The following is a 19,645-nucleotide window of genomic DNA, read 5'->3' on the forward strand; positions in this document are numbered from 1 at the left end:
CCTGGGCCCACGGGGCGGTAGCAGGTTGTGAGGTTCACGGTCCCCAGGACGTGGACTGGGATCACAGGGCGGCCCATGGAGCCAGCGCCCTCACCCTGGGACCCCCGCCCTCACCCTGAGGACCCTGTGCCCTCACCTGGGGACCCCCTGCCCTCACCCTAGGGGCCTCGAGCCCTCACCTGGGGGCCCCACACCTTCACCCTGGGGACCCCCTGCCCTCACTCTAAAGGCCCCATGCCCTCACCTGGGGGTCCCCACCTCCTCATCTGGTGGCCGTGCTTTTCCCCCGTGACCCTTGACCTAGTGGCTGCACACCCTCATCTGAGGACCCCGTGCCCCCACCCTGGGACCCCATGCCCTCACCTGGCAGCCCCACACCCTCACCCTGGGGTCCCTGCACCCTCACCTGGGGGCCCTGCCCTCACCTGGCAGCCTTGTGCCCTCACCTGGGGGCCCGCCCTCACCTGGCGGCCTTGCACACAGAAGCAGGCCGGAGCGCGGCCCTGCAGGTGCGCCGGGGCGGAGGCCGACCGCAGGCGGGGGAGGCGGCTTTCTTCCTGGCCCTGAGGCCGTGTGTCCCGTGGACTCCGAAGCCGTCTTAGCGGCACATCCGTCGTTCTAAAAGCGGCAAACGCTCCCGTGGAAAACCAAGTGAAGGTGCGCAGGGATTCAGGAACCAGGAAATGCTGTGGTCACTGCCCGGGGACAGGCCAGCCTCCCTGACAGCCCTTGCAGGCCTCACGGCACCGCAGACCGCGGGGTTTCACGACCCGGCATGAGCCCCCTGCGTCCCCTCCAGACACCTTCCTGTGGCATCGTTGACACGGTGCACGATTCACGGGACAAATTCCTTGCGGGCCCCAGACATAGCAGTGTCACTGGGGTCGCCCAAGAGCCGCCCCATCTCCGCGGACGGAAGCCCCCCGCTGTTCCCCTGGCCCCGAACCCGCACCTGCGTTGGTGGGCTTCTGTGCTGTGGGGCCGCGGTGTAAACGGAACCCGGTTCTCCCGCTCGGCCTGGCGTCTCCGGGGTCCATGTGTGGTGGCCGCTGTCAGAGCCCCTGCCCCTTCCCAGGGGTGCGGGGTTCCCGCCGCACGGATGGCGAGCGTTGGGGCTTTGTCGCATGAAAGATGCTGCTGTGATGGCTCGTGTGCAGGCACATGCCCTCCTCGGGACCCGTCTCCCAGGCGGGCATTTGGACACGGGGTGGCCCCGTGCTTTGTTCTTCGAGGGCCTCCACGCTGTCCCCCGGGGGCCGTACCCGTGTCCCCCCCGCGGCCGCGGACGAGGCTCTGGCTTCTCCACATCCTGGACCACTGTTGACCGTCCCCGTGGGTGCTTGGTGTGTCCCACGGCGGCTTCACGCCGCATTTCCCCGACAGCTGGGGCTCCCGAGTGTCCGTCGTGGGCCTGCGGGGCTTGTGGACCCTCCTCGGGGAGACGTCTGTTCAGACCTGTTGCCGACGTTTTCGTGGGATGACTTGCCTTTCTGTGGCTGGGGCGCAGCCGGTCTGCACACGGTCCAGGCACGACTCCCCGTTACCAGATACGGGGTTTGCAGAGACTTCCTTCCGTTAGATGGGGCTGTCCTTTCACTTTCTTGACGGCGTCCTTTGAAGCACGAACGGTTTAAATGTCGAGTTAGTCTGGTTTATTTATTTTCCCTTGGTGGCCTCGGCTTTTGGATCAAATCTAAGGCTCCGGTGCTGAGTCCGAGGTCACGGAGGTGGATTCCCACGTGTCCTAAGAGTCCGGTAGCTGCAGCTCGTGCATTTGGGTCTTTGATCCCTTTGAGGTTAGTTAGTTTTTTTTTTTTTTTTTGCTTTTTTGTTTTTTTGTGTTTTTTTGAGGTTCTTGCGTGTGGTGTGAGGTAGGGGTCTACTTCATTCTTTCGCCTGCAGGTTTCCGGGGGCTCCGCTCCATCTATCAAAATCCCGTTCTCTCCCTGGATGAAGTTTGTCTTGGCCACCGGAGACGAGGGCGTCCTCCCGCCGCGCCGCATGCCCAGCCCGGTGCCGCCTGCACGCTGCCTCAGCCCCCGCCGCCCCGTCGATGGTTTGGAAATCGGGAAGTGAGGGTCCTCCAACCTTGCTTGAACCCCGCACAGCGTTCGAACCCGAGGACGAACGGTTGTGTCAGGACGCTGGGGAGCTTCGGTGCAAAGGGCAAATCCCTGGAAACACACAAGCCGTCGGGACCTCGTGAGAAAGAGACCATTTGGACAGACCTGCAACCCTTAGAAGAGATTGACTTAATAATCCAGACGCTCCCCATAAGGAAAAGCCCAGGTTTGCTGCTCAGGTCTACCAGAAACAGTCAAGGAATTGGACAACCAGATACGCAAAAAAGGAAAAAATAAATAAATAAATGGGAGGAAAGAGCTCCCAGGTGGCCTCTGAGGCCTGTGCGACCCGGACACCAGAGCCGGACGCACACGTCCCAGGAAAGGAAACTGGTGCAGTATGAATTATAAACGTGGACACACACGCCTGAGGATTAGCAAACCAGACGGGCCGCGCAGAGGAGCGACTGGAGGGGCCCCCGGGGGCTCAGGGGTGGAGCATCTGCCTTCCGCCCAGGGCATGACCCCAGGGTCCCGGGATCGAGTCCCACGTCGGGCTCCCTGCATGGAGCCTGCATCTCCCTCTGCCTGTGTCTCTGCCTCTCTCTGTGTGTCTCTTGTGAATAAATAAATAAAACCTTAAAAAATAAAAAAAAGAAACTAGGAACAGAAGGGAGCTTCTAGGACCCTGTAAAAGGGGTTCAGCCACCAGAACCCACAGCCGACCTCCTCCTTGCTGGCGGGGCCCCGACGTGTGGCCCCATGGCCGCAAACCAGACAAGGCTGCCCCACGCCCCTCGTCCATTCAGCGTTGCGTCTGCCCACAGACCACCCGGTCCTGGAGACGCCGAGCCCCAGGAACCCCCGGGGGACCACCCATGGCTCACCGACCCGTTCCGAGGGTCAGCGTGAAGAATCCGCGGGATTTCTATACACTTGCGGCGGATGATCCAAAAATGAGACGAAGGAGAAAAACACCCCGCGCGACCCGATCACAAAAGCACGGAGACAATAAACTACTTAGGACTAAATTTCACAGAAGGAGGGCGAAGCTCACGCCCTGGGAACCGGAAACGACGTTGCGCGGAGTCAAGGCAGAGCTAAATAAGCGGACGAGCGCTTCGTGTTCCCGAACCGGGAGATCCCCACCGTGGGGCCGGCCTCACCCCGAGTCACCCCCGAGGCTGCGGAGCCGACCCTGCCCGACACCCGGCTGCCTGACCCTCACCCCCGTGGGACGTCTCGGCGCCTGCGGGCCCAAAGCAGTCTCGAGGGGGGATCCCGCGGGAGGTGGCCCTTCGCAGAGGCCCCGGGGCCCAGTGCGAGGGGCACAACGAGCGCAGTCCGGTCCCCTCTATGAAGATGACCGTGAGTCATGACGTTGAGTAGGAGACGGGGTGTGAAGGCTCGGGGACGAGCTGTCCCGGGGGGCTCAGCACCCCCGTGGGGAGCCCCGTTCCCAGCCCTGGAAGAGGGCGGCGGGGAGGGGAGGCGGGCGCCGCGCTGGCTCACGCACACCTGCCCCACACCTCGCTGGCCGTTCGCGTTCGCCATGTCCTGGCTCTCCCCTGCCGTCCCCCTGTGGGCGCGCAGATGCACACGGGCAGCCACGCTCATGCACACGTGGACACATCGGCGTGTGTGCACCTGCCAGCACCCCTGCGTGTCTGCTAAGGCCGGGACGTGCGCGGTGACGTCCATCTCAGCAGGGCCCAGTGCGTCCTTGGCGGGGCGGCTCCGACGGTCGCTCAGGCCCGCGCGGCACCTGCTGGGGGCTCCTCCTCCTGCCTCCTCGCCCGGAAGGCCCTCCCACCCTCTTTCCTGGGGCCCCTTTCAGGGGGTGCAGCCCACATCCCATGGGACGCTGCCTGCTCTGACTCATCCAGCGGCTTCTCCATGCTCAGCTCTGGGCTTCGGCAGGTGCCCTGGACGGATGACCTCGTGCCGTGTGGGTGGCCTCCCATCACGAGCGGGTGGTGGCCGCGGTGGCCGCGCGGACCGGGTGCTTTCCCCCCGTGACCCTTGACGCGGGTCTGGTCTGCTTTCCGCTGCACCGTGCTCCCTCGACCGTCCTCCCCAGGGCTGGTTTCCTTGGCCAAGGTCCTTCCGAGGGCGGCCTCTGTGGGGCGGGGGCTGTAGAGACCCTCCTGCCATTTGTCGCCCCCAGGCCCGCGGCGGGACGGTGCTGTGTGCTGGGCAGGGCGTGGCCCTCCTTTAGGGGCCGAAGGGCTCTCCCAGGCTTCGCTGCCACCTGCAGAGGGACTTGGGCTTGCAGGCTGGGGGTGCTGCTTCCCACCAGCCCCCCTCGCCGGCAGAGGGACAGCAGCAGAGCCCTGGCAATGCCGGGCTGCCAGCTGCGGGCCGTGTGTGAGGGCCGTGGGGGTCCCTGCGTTCCCCACCAGGGGTGGGTGTGTGTGAGCCTCACGGGGAGCACGGAGTTGGAGGAGGACCCGGCATCCGGGTGGTTACAGGTCAGACGAGGTGCCGTGTCCCTCTTGTCCCACGGGCGAGGCCAGGGGCCTGGGCCTTGACCTGGGCCCGCTGCACGGCCACCGCGTGCCCCTGGGTCTGACAGCAGCGCCCAAGCCGCCCACTGGGGACCCGCTGGGAGCCCGCTCGTCAGCCCCTCCCCAGCCTTCAGGAGCTGGTCTCTTATCATGGTGCTCGCAGAAGTCCTCCTGGTGCGGGAGGCAATGATCAACCAGTTGCGCCACCGGAAGATGAAACATTGTGTTTTCGTTTCGAAAGAGCTGGACACGTGTCCGCGGGGTAGGGACCTGTCCTGGATGTGCTGGCACCTGGGAGCCTGTCCCTGGGCAGCGGGTGCGGGGAGCCCGGGGCCCAGGTTGGCTCTCAGGAGGCTCGGGGACACGTGTTGGGCTGGAGGGGGTGGGAGGAAAAAGGACCCCAGGGCTGCCAGCAGGTCCCGGGGAGGCCGTGGGAGTGGGGGGTGGGGGGGCCGGAGAGACCGTCAGCCGTTCTCCGGGGCTCAGACGGGGGCTCCTGTCCGGGCGGCGGCCCATTCCTCAGAGAGCCCGTGTTCTCTGCTCCCGTGTGGGTGTTTTGCTCTTTCAAAAACGAAAATAAAAGAGCACATTATTCAGGAATCCAAACCAGACAGGCCGGCAAGACCGAACAAACCCTGGCGGTGGTGGGGGGGCGGGTGGCGGGAGGCGGGGGCGCAGGGCGGGGGTGCCCGGGGCAGCACGGACACCCTGAGCCCGTCTGGTCACTCCGGCCTCCCGGGGGCACCAGGCACCAGGACGCATCCCCACGTGCGTGAAGTGCCGCGGAAGCCGGGCGACCGTGGGGGGTGGGGGCCGGGTCACCGCAGCCCTGCACCCTCCCTTCAGGCCCCTGTGGCCTAATCCGGGGGGGGCTCCTTCTGGCCATAGTGCCCGAGTGCTGAGCCACCTTGGGGCTGGGGGTGGGGGGGCCTCTGCATCTCTAGAAACTCGGGCAGGTTGGGGCTGCTCTTCCCCGTAGACCCTGAGTTTTCAGTCCTGGGGAGACACAGTTTGAGATACTCGTAGGGAGGGACTTGGGGTGTAGCTCCCACCCCCCAAGCGGCGCCCACAGGAGACCCCCGCTTGGCCACCTGCCTCGGGGCCGGAGCGCAGGGGTGCCCTGGGGCCGCGGAGGCGGGATCCTGCCGTCGGGTGGAGGTCTGCGTGGGCCGTAGGAGCGGCCGGTCTCGGGGCCTCATGACCCAGCCGCTTCGGGGAAGGTAGCGCTGACCCGATGATATTCCTGTTTCCAGGATTTCAAGTGGGTGCCCCTGCTTCACCCCGTCGCGGCTGCTGGGGGCAGGCTCCAGGGGCACGAGGCCGACGGCACCCGTTACACGGGGCGCCCATGGGAGCCCCAGCGTCCAGACCCTGCGGCGAGGGCCCCCGGGTGGGCACTGGGCTGGGGACGGGCCTGTTGTAGCCACAGCCGGACGGGGGTGGGCGGGGGGGCAGCTGGTCACGGTGCGGCACTTCCTGAGAGCTGCGGCTGCGCCTGCGTGTGCGGCTGTGTGTTTGCATATGAACGTCGCGTGAGTGTGCATGCTCGAGTGTGCGTGTGGGTGTAAGCTCTGTGCACGCGTGTGAGCGTGTGTGCGTGTACGTGTGCGAGCGTGCACCCCCGGAAGGCATGCGCATGCACCTGAACGTGCGAGTGATGTGTGTGGGGGAGCTCGCGGGGCCGGGGCCACCCGTGCAGAGCAGCCATCCCGGCCCCCCTGCGCCCAGGGCCCCCTCCACGTGCCAGAGACGAGCAGGCCTTTGGCATTTCTGTCCCGAGATTTTTTTCCAGAGACACTTTTAGGCATAAAATCACATTAGCGCGTCCTCAAGCAAAGAGAGGATCCTCTGAGCGTTTGTGGGAGTTCTGAGCGCTGCGGGGATTAGCGCTGGGCGCGAGGCCGGGACACAGATGTTTGCATATGGGACGCGCCCGTCTGCGGAGGGGACACAGTGTTCCGCTTCCCTGAAACCCGAGTTCTGACCCGGGCGGCCGGGCTCTGCCCTTTGGACGGCAGCTGATTGATCGCATCCGCGCCCCGAGCTGGGGACGGCCGGGGACACGCTGCAGGGCTGTCGGGCCACACGGCTGACCCCGGCGCCCGGGGTGGGTGGGCCGGGGAAGGCGGGGTTTCCAGGGGACGTGGGAGCCGCTGTACAACGTGGTGGTAAAAGCAGCATGTGGTTGTGCGCTGGTGTGAGTGTGCGAGGGGCGAGCGCGCCGTGTAAGCGTGTGTGCGGCGCCCTCTGGCCCGCTCCTCTGGGCCCTGCACCCTCAGCCGTGCCTCAGTGGCTCGTTCGTAGGCCGGCTGGCCTCTGTGTCACGCGAGGTTCGTGGGACGAAGGCCGAGGCCTGGGCCCGTGCGTGGATGGGGAGACCCACCCGCCTCTGCCGCCCGGCTGCCCGGGGACCACCCCCCACCCAGTGCCATCCGCGGCGCGTCTACACACGGTCTGCACCTCCAGTGCCCACAGGCCCCACGGCCCCCCCGGCCCCCCGCGTGGCAGTGTTCTGCACCCTGGGCGGCTCAGGTTAGCTAGGACGCCCTCAGGACGGCGGAGCCATGGGGGTGCGTCCAGCACGGGGGTGCCCTGCCTCTGAGCCGTGGCCCGGGGGGTGCACTGCTGCCCTCGGGGGCTGCACCGTCGACGTCTCAGAGGCGACGCTTGCTGCACAAGAACCGCGACGCTGAGCGTCTTTTGAGGGGCAGTTTGGCACCGGTGGGCGGCCCCGGCCTGGCTGCTCTCCGTGGCCGGGTCTCCTGCCCCCCCTCGAGCACAGGCCCCGGGCCCCCAGCTGTCTCCGGGACCCAGCCCCTGGAGGAGCCCCCGCGCCTGCCCTGCCTGGGGACGCAGCCCCGGGGTCAGCAGGGGGAGGTGGGCAGAGCTTGGAAGCCGTCCTGCCGCCCAGGGTGCAGGAGTGCAGGGGTGCAGGGAGAGCCGTCCCGGGATCCTGTCCCCTGGCCCAGGGCGGGAAGGCGGGAAGGCGGAGCCGAGACAGCGTCCGCTGCAGGGAGCCAGCAGGCCGGCGGGCGGGCGGGCGGGGAGGGCGGAGCCGGGCTGGGCCCGCCCCCAGGACGCAGACACCGCCCGCGGCCCCGCGGGGCGCACAGCTCCGATGGCTCGCCACCCCGGCCGCTGCCTGCTGCTGCTGCTGCTGCTCACCTGTTGCCCTGCGGCCGCCCAGGTTGACCTACTGAGCCTGAACTGGCTGTGGTCCACTAGGACCGCCGGGCCCACGGCCGAACCGGTGTCGGAGGCCCCGGGGAGCCCACATGTGCAGCCCAGAGACGAGACCGGCACGCCTGTGACCCCCCAGCCCGGCCCCACGGAGCAGGGCAATGCCCCCGCCAGCCCGGAGCCGCCTCTGCGGGGGCTGGAGACCGACGAGCACGCGGCCTCCGCCGCACCCTCTGCCCCCCCCGCGGGCCCGGACCCGAAGGAGGAGAAGGAGGAGAACATCGCCGGCGTGGGAGCCAAGATCCTGAACGTGGCTCAGGGCATCCGGAGCTTCGTCCAGCTGTGGGACGACACCACGCGCCCGGAGAGCTCCAGCACGGCCGGGACGCCCGCCCCCGTGACCCCCACCAGCCCCCTCGCCCTCCCGGGGCCCTCCCGGCCCCCCCCGGAGAACGGGACGGCTCTCTGGCTGGGCAGCACGGATGCCCCGCGCGTGGAGGCCAGCACCCTGCCGGCGCCCACCCGGCTGCCCCCCTCCCTGGACAGGCCCCGGGCAGCGCTCAGGGAGCCCTCGGGGCCGCCGCCTTCTCCAGGTAGAGCCTCTCTGTCCTCCGCGCCCCGTGGGGCTCCTCCCGGGGGGATCCAGCCGTCCCCGGGGCCGCCCCAGGATCTGGACGGCGAGGGACTCCGGCCCGGCCTGCAGCACCGACTCCCCGGCCTCCGCGGGCGCTCGCCGCATCTGCTTCCCCTGGTGATGGGTGCTCTGGGCGCGGACGCGGCCCCCTCGGCTCTGTCCTCTGACCCCCCCGCCCTGCTGCCTGGAACCCCACTCTCAGCTGTCACCGGGGGCAGGGGCGCTTGGGCTGCTCCCACCGCGGACTCTCTGGGGCCTGGGCCTGCTAATAACTCCGCCCCGCTGACCCCCGCCGGCCGCTGCCTGCCCCTGCCGCCCGCCCTGCCGGTGTGCGGCCGCCTGGGCATCGGGCGCGCCTGGCTGCCCAACCACCTGCAGCACGCCAGCCGCGACGAGGTGCGCGCCGCCGCCCGGGCGTGGGGGGGCCTCCTGCGGACGCGCTGCCACCGCTTCCTCGCCCGGTTCGTCTGCCTGCTGCTGGCCCCGCCCTGCCGCTCCGGCCCCCCGCCCGCGCCCCCGCCCTGCCGCCAGTTCTGCGAGGCCCTGGAGGACGCGTGCTGGAGCCACCTGCCCGGGGCCGGGCTGCCCGTGCCCTGCGCCTCGCTCCCCGCCCAGGAGGACGGGCTGTGCGTGTTCATTGGGCCGGGCGCAGGTAACCCGCGGCCCTCGCGTCCTGCCGGGCGCCTGGGAACCGGTGCTGAGCGGGGCCGCGGGGCCGCCCTTGCGGGGTGGGGGGCAGGCTCTGGAGAGGGAGGCCGGGCTGGTGACCCCGCGACGGCCCACCCTCAGGAGCAGCCCCTGCCTGAGCCGGGGGCTCATTTCGTCCACCCACGGCCCCGAGGTGCCCGTTACACCGCGGTCGGGAGGGGAGCCCGAGGCACGGGGCCGGGAGCGGCCGCCGGTCCAGCCGCCTGGCGAGGTGCAGGCCCGATGCTGGGGGGTTCCTGCTGCCCACAAGGCAGGTGGTCTCGGCCACGCGAGCAGTGAGTTGCAGAGCTCGGCGCCGCCCCAGCCCCCGGGTGTGCGCTCTGGGGCCTCCTGGGCCTCACCCCCAACCTGAGCTGCGCCCCCGGCCCACGTGGTCGGCAGGGCCGTGGCTCAGAGACGCCCCAGCTGCCCCCGCAGCCACGGGAGGGAGGGCCCCGCGGTGAGGCTGCCCCTGCCGCCGTCTCTGGGGTCCCTGGGCTCTGGGGCCGGGCTGGTGGTGCAGGAGCTGCCCCGGACCCCAGGGTGGGGGTGTCGCCCTGCTGGGCCCGTGGTGCGTGCCAGGTGGGTGATGAGGGGACAGGGATGGGTGCGTGGCTGCCGCAGACCGGGAACGGGAGGCTGAGCCCTGTGCCGGCAGGAGCGGCCTCGGGGTCACGTGCGCAGGCTGCCCTGGGGTCCGGGTGTGTGCAGGGCGGAGCGGCTGGGGCGCTGGGGCCGCACGCGGGGCTCGGAGCCTCGGTGAGCTGTTCCCAGGGCACTGGGCCCCGGGCCGCCTGATGCTGGGCGAGCGTGGGCGTCCTCGGGTTCTCTGCCGTGTCGGCTAAGGGCGCAGGGAGGCCGGCCGGGAGCGCCAGGGGCCACTCGGACTCTGCGCCTCCTCCTCCACGGGGCGGGAGGCCGGGCCTGCCCTCGGGTCTTGTCCGCCCCGGGCCTGGACGCACGTGGGGAGCCCCCGCCGGTCTCCGGGCCGGGGGCTCGGCCGCACCGGGAGCCGGAGCGGGGCGGCGGGGGCGGGGAGAGGCTCCAACCGCAGCTGCCTTCTCGGCCCAGCGGCCTGAAAGGGACTTTTCAGTGGACATCTGCATCCGCTGGCGGGGCCAGGCTCAGGGAGGCCTCGTTCCCGGCAGAGCCCTGGGGGACGCCGTGCTAACTGCCCAGCCCCTCAGGCCGGAGGCGGGGGTCAGGCCTTCATCACCCAGGATCCGTGCTGGGCGGGGCCTGGCGGCCTTGGTCCAGGGGGAGCCGGGGCCGGGAGCATCGTCCCTCCTCTGGCCTCTGCTGGGCCCCGGGGCCTTTGCATCCCTGCCCGGTGGGGGCAGGTCTGGGGGGCCCTGATCGGGGGTCACCCTGGCCCCTCCCTCATGTTGGTGATGGGCCCCCGGTGGTGAGCGTCAGGGTCCTGGCTGAGGGAGGTCCCTGGGCCGCCTGGGTAGCGAGAGGCCGCGGGGTGGGGGTTGGTGGGGGGCAACGAAGGTTGTCTGGAGGGGACGGAGGCCACAGGGCAAGGGCTGTCCCCGTCCAGGCCCCGGGGCAGAGATGGCTGTGGGGGCAGCGCGGTGTGGGATGGGCCCCAGCCGAGGCCGCAGCTCTGTCTGCTTCCCTCCGGTCCCCACAGGGAGAGCGGGTCGGGGAGGGCTGACGACAGCCCTGGAGTGGGGGGGAACGGGGGGGACGGCGCAGCCAAGGGTCAGGGCCCAGGGAGGCGAGGGCTGCGTTGGGAGCCCCCGTGCTGTGGCTGCAGCCAGCCGTGGGTCAGTGCACTGTCGGGGACCACGGCCCTCTGTCCGTGTGGGGGCTCGTTCCTCAGACCCCAGAGCAAAGCAGGTAGGGCCCCTGCGCAGGGGAGGCTCAGGCAGCAGGGGGACTGTCCCCACTGACAGGGGCACCCCGGGCTTTGCTCTGTCTGCAAATTTTGTGACGTCCCCAGGGATGAGGGTGAAGACGGGTCGCCTGGGAGCAGGTGTTACTCCTGCTGCAGGGGAGAAACCGAGGCCTAGTGGGGATGGAGACGGGGTGTGCGCTGCTCGGGTAGCCAGAGGGAGCGGGAGTGGCCCGGGACTGCGCCTCAGTGCCGCACGGACGCCGGAGAAGCAGAGCCCCGGGCCGCAGGGACCCCAGCTGGCCAGTGGGGACGCGTCACGGTGACGGCTCTGAGGACGACGCCCAGCCCAGCCCGTCTGTCAGGGACCCGCCAAGCACGCAGGCTTCCCAGACGCTGGGCTTCGATCCACTGCCTTTAATAGGATGTGAGTTCAGAAGCGGTTAGTGTTGTTTAAATGCTTCAGTCGCCCGCGGTGTCCACGTAACTCTGATGTAAGGAGACGAGGCCGCCTCGTGGACGGGTGCCTACGCCTGACCCCCCTCAACCAGCAAACCTACAAGTACCATTTGAGGACATGGTTGAACTTTCCCGGAGGCGCCCCCATGGCTTCGGCTTCCTTGCTGGGGCGTCAGGGGCCCGGAGCCGTGGATGCGACGGCCTGCAGGTCGGGACGCGGGTGGCTCTCGGAATGGCGGTTTGCGTCCGCCCCTCAGCATCCAGCTCAGCGTGGTCTTGGCGGTTACTCCGTCCTGCTCTGAGGAAGGCTGACGTGGGACATCGTGGAGACAGGAGCGCATCTTTGGCCTCACTGAGGAGGAGCGAGATGGTGGCTGCGAGTATGTCCTCCCCCGGGGGCCAGCTCCCTGACACTGTCCTTCCCCCTGGTGGAGGAGCTGTCCATCCTGCTGCACGGCCGTAAGCTGTGACCGCTTTCCTTTTCAGTTGAGAAATCAAGTCTTAAGTTATTGTTACTGTTATAGATCATGTGAGAAGGGGGCCCACCCACCTTCATCCGTCCACTCATCCACCTGTCCATCCATCCCTCCCTCCATCCCTCCATCCATCCCTCCATCCATTCACCCATCTTTCCATCCCTCCCTCCAGCCCTCCATCCACAGATCCATCCATCTACCTACCCATCCACCCATCCCTCCATCCATCCGTCCATCCACCTACCTACCCATCCACCCATCTACCCATCCCTCCATCTACCCATCCACCCACCTTCATCTGTCCACTCATTCACCTGTCCTACCCATCCACCCATCCACCCATCCCTCCATCCACCCCTCCATCCATCCACAGATCCATCCGTCCATCCACCTACCTATCCACCCATCCACCCATTCATCCATCCATCCACCCAGCATCCATCTATCCATCATTCAGCCATCCACCCATCACTCCATCCATCTATCCACTGCCCATCCACCCATCCTTCCATCCCTCCATCCATCCACAGATCCATCCATCCACCTACCCATCCCTCCATCTACCTATCCACCCACCCACCCACCCCTCCATCCATCTACAGATCCATCCACCTTCCACCTGCCCATCCATCCCTCCATCCCTCCATCCCTCCACCCACCCATCCATCCACAGATCCATCCATCCATCCACCTACCCATCCCTCCCTCCACCCACCCACCCATCTGTCCATCCATCTGGGTGTTGGATCAGGTTTACCATGTTGGAATGTGATTGTCCCACGTAATATGCAGTTTGCTTCTGTCGTGGAACCTGTGTCTGGAGCGAAGCAGGTGGCGGGGGCAGACGCTCAGCCCTGCGCTGTTGAGCAGTGTTGTGGTCAGTGATTCCGGTGCAGGATGCTGCCCGTGAGGCTTTCCCTTGCTGGTGTCTGGGCCCAGCGTCTCCCCCACCGCCGTGCTGCTTTCCCTCCAAGTTCTTCTCCTGATTCCTGGTCCTTGGGCACACGGGAGGCCCGCAGCCACTCCCTCCCCTGGGGCCGTGTGCCCGGAGGCTGACAGTGCTGCCTCGTCCACTGCAGGCACCACGGCCAGGGTCCCAGGGGCCCCAACGTGTCTTTGAAGCATGTGAAACCTCTGAGGGCCCCCGCCCCCTTGCACTGCACCCGCGGGCAACCCCCTTGGAAAGACCCAGTTCTGCAGACACGTGGCCTCAGTTCTGAGGAGGAGAGAGCCAGTGCTCGGAGTGAGCCTTCCTGCCCCCGAACCCGCAAACGCTGGCCTGGGGGGGGGCCACCTGTCCTGCCCCTCTCCTCCCCTAGGACCACGCTGCTCTGTCTTCCTGTTCTCCCCGGGTTACGTCTACCCCAGGACTAGCTCACGGGCATGCTGGCATCAAGACTGGAGCGCACAGGAGAGGGCTGAAGGCGCCTTCCAAGCGCCCCTGGCTGCTGGGATGGGGCGTCTTTCTGTTCCCGCTGTGGGCTTGCACAGATGCGTGTGCCTGAGTTTCCGTGGCTGCTGTGACGCGTGACCACGACCCTTGTGGCGGAAGATGACACAAATGCTGTTCTCGAGGTCGGAGTCTCACGGGGCTAAGGTGGAGGTGTGTCTGCAGGGCTGTGCTCCTTCTTGGGGCCGCAGGGAAGAGTGTGTCCGCCTCTGCAGGCTTCTGGGGGCCGCCAGTGTGCCCCCGCCTGGGAGGTGCCCCTGCTCTTAGGGATGCACGCGTTAGGTTTGATGAACCTCCCCATCTGGGGCCATGTCACTCCGCCCCTCTGCAAACCACCACTTGCAGGTTCGGGCACGCGGAACGGACATTAGGGCCCTGAGCTGCCTACCACGGCGTGCACGTGCGTGTGCGTGTGCATGTGCGTGCACAGGCGCCCTTATGGATCTACACCCCGGTCCTTGCTCTGCACGGATGGGCTCACTTTCTGTGTATCTAGAAGTCCCTCTTTACGGCGACGGGTCTCAAACGTCCCGTGGCACTCCGGGAGGTGCTCTCAGGCTTGGGTGCTCTGGTGTGTCCTCCCTCCCCCTCGAGGGTGGACCTTCAGGTGTCCCCCGCCTCCTGTAGCAGAGGATGCTGTACTGGCTCCGCACACCCTCTCTGATCTGTTCGCCCGTCCCCGAGGGCCCTGATTTGGGCTCCTGGTGACAGCGGTGCTTGGCGTGGCCCTGGGCCCCGGGGTCACGACCCTCTGCAGAGGTCATCATGTCCTTGGGCATCTTCTCTCCAGAGCTTCAGAAACCTTTCGCTCGGGCTTGGGTGGCCTGCGTTGAACCTGAAGACGAGCGTGATGGTATCCACACGTCAGCCGCGGGCACCCTTGCCACCGAGGGACCGGGATTTATTTATTTATTTGGGGGGGGGGGCGAGAGGGAGAGGCTCCAGCAGGTGCCCCGAGGTGTTCGTTCCCAGCACATTTGTCGACACAGCTCGGCCGTCTGTTACCTTGTGGTTGTGACCGAGTGTAATAAGCCGCGGGACGGGAGTGCAGCGTCCTTCCAACGCTTATCAGGTTCAGGAAGTCCCTGCTCGTCCGTCTCACCGGGGGTGTTAGTGGGGTGCGTGGGCTGATGCCTGGACCGTCACGTCTCCGTGGATTGTTGAAAAGTGTCACCCACTTGCCCCGCAGGCCCCGCTCTCTCCCCCCACATCCCGCACCCGCGCTGTGTGTGTGACCCCGGGTGAACCCGCACCCACACGTCGTCATCACCCGGGGCCCAGGGGACGACGCGCCCAGCACTGCGGCCCCTCACAGTCCTCCTCCCCACCCCCCGCCCCCCAGCCTGCCCCGTCCCCCCGGCTGTGCCTGCCCCAGACCGTCACGCGGTGCGCAGCCCTCCCGCCCTGGCTGCCGTCGCCGGGTCACCCACGTCTTCGTCACCGTCTCCCTGACGGCCTGGGACGCGGAGCAGCCTTCCTGATCTGCCACCTGCGTGTCTCCGTGCAGGTCTCCCGTCCGCTCTTAAACGCGTTGTCAGGTCGTGTTGTTGAGTGTTCAGAGATCTTTACGTATTGTAGGCGCCGTCCTCTATCAGCTGTGTCTTTTGCAAATATTTGCTGCCGGCCGGTGCTTGTCCTCTCACCCCCCTGACTTTCGCAGGACAAGGTCCAGCCAGTCAGTTGTTTGTCTCCTGGATTGGACCCGTGGTGCCGGGGCTACAGGGTCATCCTCCCGTCCAGGGTCACCGGGGATTTCTCCTGTGTCGTCTTCTAGAAGTGTCATAGTTTCGCATCCTACGCCGCGTCCGTGACCCCTTGTGAGCCAGCCGAGAGGAGCATAAGGTCCGTGTCCACGTTCCCTCTGCGTGTGGACGTCCAGTTGTCCAGCACCGCCTGCGGAGGGCACGGCCTTCGCCCCATGGGTGGCCTCGCTCCTTTGTCAAGGATCCGTCGGGGGCGTTCGTGTGGCTGTTTCTGGGCTCTCCCTCCTGTTCCGTCCACCTGCTGGCCTGTCCCCCGCCCCCCCCAGGGCCACACGGTCCTGATCCCAGCCGCCCTACAGCGAGTGCTGGGGCCGCGGAGTGTCGTCCTCCGACTTCGCTCTTTTCCAACACGGTGTTGGCTATTCTGGGTCCTTTAGCTTCTCACAGAGACTTTAGAATCCGTTTGTCACTATCCACAGAAACCTTGGTGGGATTTTGATTGGGGCGGCATTGAGTTTACAGGCCAGGGCGGGGAGACCTGACGTCCTGACAAGCCTGAGTCTTTCTATCCGTGGGCAGGGACTCTCCATGCATTGATTTAGTTCTTTGATTTATTTTGGCAGAATTTTGCAGTTTTCCTCCCGTGGATGTTGTGCGTATACGCGTTATATTTATCCTAGATAAGTTGTCGGCGGGAATGCTAATGGAAATGGTGTGTCTCTGATTCCAAATCCTGCTTGTTCGTTACTGATACGTAGGAAAGGGACTGAATTCCTTATATTGGTCGTGTATCCTACGACCTTGAGTAATCGCTTCCAGGACACTGGTTTTGTTTTTCTGTCAGTTCTTTTGGATTTTCTGCGTAGACGATCACGTCCTCTACGGACAGACAGTGGTTCCTTTTCCTTCCCAATCTGTGTACTTCTATTTCCTGTTCTTGCCTTATTGCTTTAGCCAGGATCTCTAGCCCGGTTTTGAAAAGCCACGGTGAGAGAGACGTCCTTACCTTGTCCCCGATTTCGGTGAGAAAGCTTCAGGTTTCTCACCATCAAGTGGGTTATAAGCCGTAGGGATGTTTTGTAGGAATTCTTCATCCAATGGAGGAAATTCTGTTTTATTCCTGATTTACTGAGAGCTTTCACCATGAGTGAGTGTTGGATTCGGTCAAATGCTTTTTCTTCATCCGTGGACATGATTTTGTGATTCTTTTTAGTCACTGTGTTTAGGAGGTGGATTCCCTTAGTTGGGTTTTGAAGGCTGAACCAGCCTGACGTACCAGGATAAGTCCCACCTGGTCACGGCTGGCCTGTCCGCAAGGGAGGTTGTCCCCAACTGGGCAAGTCCCCCAATTCCTTAACCCGAGTGAGCATCGGCCAATAGGAGGGGGCCCCACTTGCCAAAAGATATCACCCACTGTGTTCCCACGAAGGTGTTCTTCCAGACTCTCAGAGAGTGGCACGGGCATTTGCTTTTTTGGAGAGATCTTGGTTTCCTGCCCACGACAGCTGGTCCAGGGCCTTCAGAGCAGCAGCTGCCACGAGCTCTGCAGGGAGGTGACCACACCGCGTCCTCCACTCACAGTGCCTGCAACTGGACAACGGACCCATGATTTTCGGGCCGTGGCATTTGGAGACTTACTCCCCGTGGGAACCATGAGGACTTTCGTGGAGGAAGAGGAGCTGCCCGAGGCTCGCCAGGGACCCGGGCCTGCCCTTGTAGCGTGCCGTTGCCCTGCAGCCCAGGACATCCACGGCTGCTGCATCTTGCATTGTACAGCAGTCTGGAGAACTCGTAGCTGCCTGGGAGGAAGGGCGGTGGTGGGCGTGCCCATGTTTAACTCTGGGCACAGCTGAGTCAGGACGGCAGCGCCATGACATGCAGGCTGGGCAGAGTCCTGTTCCTGAGTCTCAGAACGTCTCCCCGAGTGCACCCTCAGCCCTGGGAACTTGTGATGTGAAGAGGGCGTCACAGCAGCTGCCGTCTGGGTGCACGGCAGGGAGGGTCTGACTTTGAGCATCAAGCAGGGGCTCTCTTCCCGTGGCCTGGGGTCTTCCCGCGAGGCACCCCCTGCTCCCTAGGCCTGAGGCCAGGCCGCTGCCCAAGCGAGGCTGTGCCTGCACTGACTTGGCATGAGGGTCTTGCCTGCAGGCGAGGGGGGCCCTGGCTGGTGGTGCTGGTGGGAAGTCAGGGCCCTGCAGAGGGGAGACGGGACGCCCAGCACCGCCCCGGGCGTACCAGCCCTGGGAGGGACCCAAAGGGCATGTGCTCCTGCCCTCCGTGGCTCCGGGCTCTCCTCTGTGTTCATTGTTCTGTCTCCAAGAGCTCTTTGAAAGATGGAGCTTGCCTTAGGAAGTTGGGGTTTGGCATTTCTCCCCGCTGCTCTGACCGGGTCAGCCGGGCCCCACCGCTCAGGGCCAGAGCCCAGGTACCCACCCACCGCCCTCCTCAGGACTCCCGCTCGCCAGCAGCCCCTTCCCCGGAGAGCATCTCCTCCACGTAACTCTCCCCTTGCAGGTGGACCACACCAGGGTCTTCAGAGAAGGGGCTTGGGGTCGGGGCTCTTGGCCGCACTGTGGCCCTGGATTCCCGGCTCCGGCTGTGGGCACGTAGGCAGGAAATCACCAACGGAGAGGCCCTGCCCTCTGTGCCCAGCACCTGATGCTCCCGGCCCAAGGTCGCAGGCTCTGGTGGCCCCTGCCTGCCCAGGAAGCCTTCTGGTCCCACCTGGAAGGACAAGATACGCGGGAGAAGGCTGGGCACCGTGCTGTGTCCCCAGCCTAGACTCGCGCCACCTCCCTGTGCTGGGGGGTCACCCCGAAAGGGACCCGCTGGGGCTGGGACTCCACGACACGGTGGGCGGGGACACTGCACAAGGCCCCCGACAAAGCTGGGCGCCTGGTGGGCTGTGTTACAAATGTGCGCAGAGGCTCAGACCACGAGCACCGGGCCCTGATCTGCCCCGGGGTTTAGTTGTGTGCAGGCTGGCTCCTCACGGGGATAAGCCTGCGGGGCCGCTGGGCTGTAGGGTTTCCCTCTGTGGCCCTGCAGACGTGTGGCTGAGGCCCACTGAGGCCCGCGGCCAGGTGGGGTGGTCCCGGGGGTGGAGGCTGGGCTGGGGTCCCAGCACACGCGTGGGCCGCCGGCCCTGAGCTCACAGGGCGCCCTGCGCAGCCACGGCCTCTGGCCCCCTGGTTGGGACAGTTCCTGTCATGTCCCCCGGGGCCTGGGAGCCCATGGAAGGAGGGACGGTGGCCCGTGGCCACGAGTCCTGGCCGCCCGTGATGCCTGTAGAGGCAGGCCCGGAGCCCCTCGTGCCTCAGTGTCCCCTGGCGCCCTGCCTGCTTGCTCCCGGGCACAGCCTCACCGGGGTCTTTCTCCTCTTTGCAGAGAGCCGGGGCTCGGAGGTGGGGCTCCTGCAGCTGCTGGGAGAGCCCCCGCCCCAGCAGGTCACCCAGGTGGACGACCCCGACGTGGGGCCGGCCTTCGTCTTCGGCCCGGACGCCAACAGCGGCCAGGTGGCCCGGTACCACGTCCCCAGCCCGTTCTTCCGTGACTTCTCGCTGCTCATGCACGTGCGGCCGGCCACCGAGGGCCCGGGGGTGCTGTTTGCCATCACGGACGCGGCCCAGGCGGTGGTCTCCGTGGGCGTGAAGCTGTCGGGCGTGCGTGACGGGCAGCAGCATGTCCAGCTCCTGTACACGGAGCCCGGGGCCGCCCGGACCCGCACGGCCGCCAGCTTCCGCCTGCCCGCCTTCACCGGCCAGTGGACGCGCTTGGCGCTCAGCGTGGACGGCGCGACGGTGGCGCTGTTCGTGGACTGCGAGTTGTTCCAGAGGGTGCCCCTGGAGCGCTCCCCGGGGGGCCTGCAGCTGGAGCCCGGCGCCGGCCTGTTCGTGGCCCAGGCGGGAGGAGCGGACCCCGACAAGTTCCAGGTAAGCGACCGCAGCCACCCCGGGGTGGGGGCCGCCTGGGGGGTGGGGGACGTTCCTGGGGTGAGGGCTGTCCCTGGGGGGTGGGGGCCGCCTGGGGGGTGGGGGATGTTCCTGGGGTGGGGGCTGCCCCAGGGTGGGGGCCACTTGGGGGGGTGGGGGCCGTCCCCAGGAGTGAGGGCCATTCCCGGGGTGGGGGCCACCTGGGGGTTGGGGGCCGTTCCTGGGGTCGGGGGTCATCCCTCGGGGTGGGGGCTGCCTGGGGGGTGGGGGCCTCCCGGGGGGTGGGGGTTGCCCGGGGGGTGGGGGCTCCAGGGATGGGTGCTGTGACCCCCTTGTGCTGCGGAGCCGGGGATGTCCGGGGTCCTCGCAGGTTGGGCTCTTCCCTGCTGTCCGAGCCCCGTGGGGACCTCCCTCCACAAGGGTCTTCCTGGCGGGAAGGCCGCCCACCTGCTGCGCTGGGGGGGGCTCGGGGGGGTCACGTCACCCCTACATCAACCTGCTGCTCGTCCTCATTTTCACCGACCCCTGCAGCCGCCGCGCAGTCGGCTGGGGAGCAGCGAGGCCGTCGCCCCAGGCCTGCACCCGGCCCTCAGGGACACCCCGTCCCCCAGGCCCAGGCCCGGCCTCGTTCTCTGCGGGACGCAGATCCCGGAGCCCGGGTGGGGTCTCTCCCGGGGCCGCGGCCTCCCACGCTCGCTCGCGGGCACGGTTCGT

At 66.7% G+C, this 19,645-nt stretch overlaps 1 protein-coding gene across 6 annotated transcripts in view; it reads left to right on the forward strand.

Annotated features, from left to right (window-relative positions):
* COL18A1 (collagen type XVIII alpha 1 chain) overlaps positions 1-19,645 on the forward strand; it is a 73,546-nt gene that overhangs the window by 24,741 nt on the left and 29,160 nt on the right. For 3 of the 6 annotated variants that reach the window (XM_072807214.1, XM_072807215.1, XM_072807216.1), the window contains exons 1-2: positions 7,655-9,036; positions 18,387-18,931. In XM_072807214.1, the coding sequence (XP_072663315.1) occupies positions 7,689-9,036; positions 18,387-18,931 (1,893 nt within the window). In that variant the 5' untranslated portion in view covers positions 7,655-7,688. Of the gene's footprint in view, positions 1-7,654; positions 9,037-18,386; positions 18,932-19,645 lie in introns of those variants that run through there. The other 3 variants (XM_072807217.1, XM_072807219.1, XM_072807218.1) reach the window with 2 other exon arrangements.

The sequence above is a fragment of the Canis lupus genome, chromosome 30 (assembly GCF_048164855.1).
Source record: "Canis lupus baileyi chromosome 30, mCanLup2.hap1, whole genome shotgun sequence".
Taxonomy (NCBI): Eukaryota; Metazoa; Chordata; class Mammalia; order Carnivora; family Canidae; genus Canis; species Canis lupus.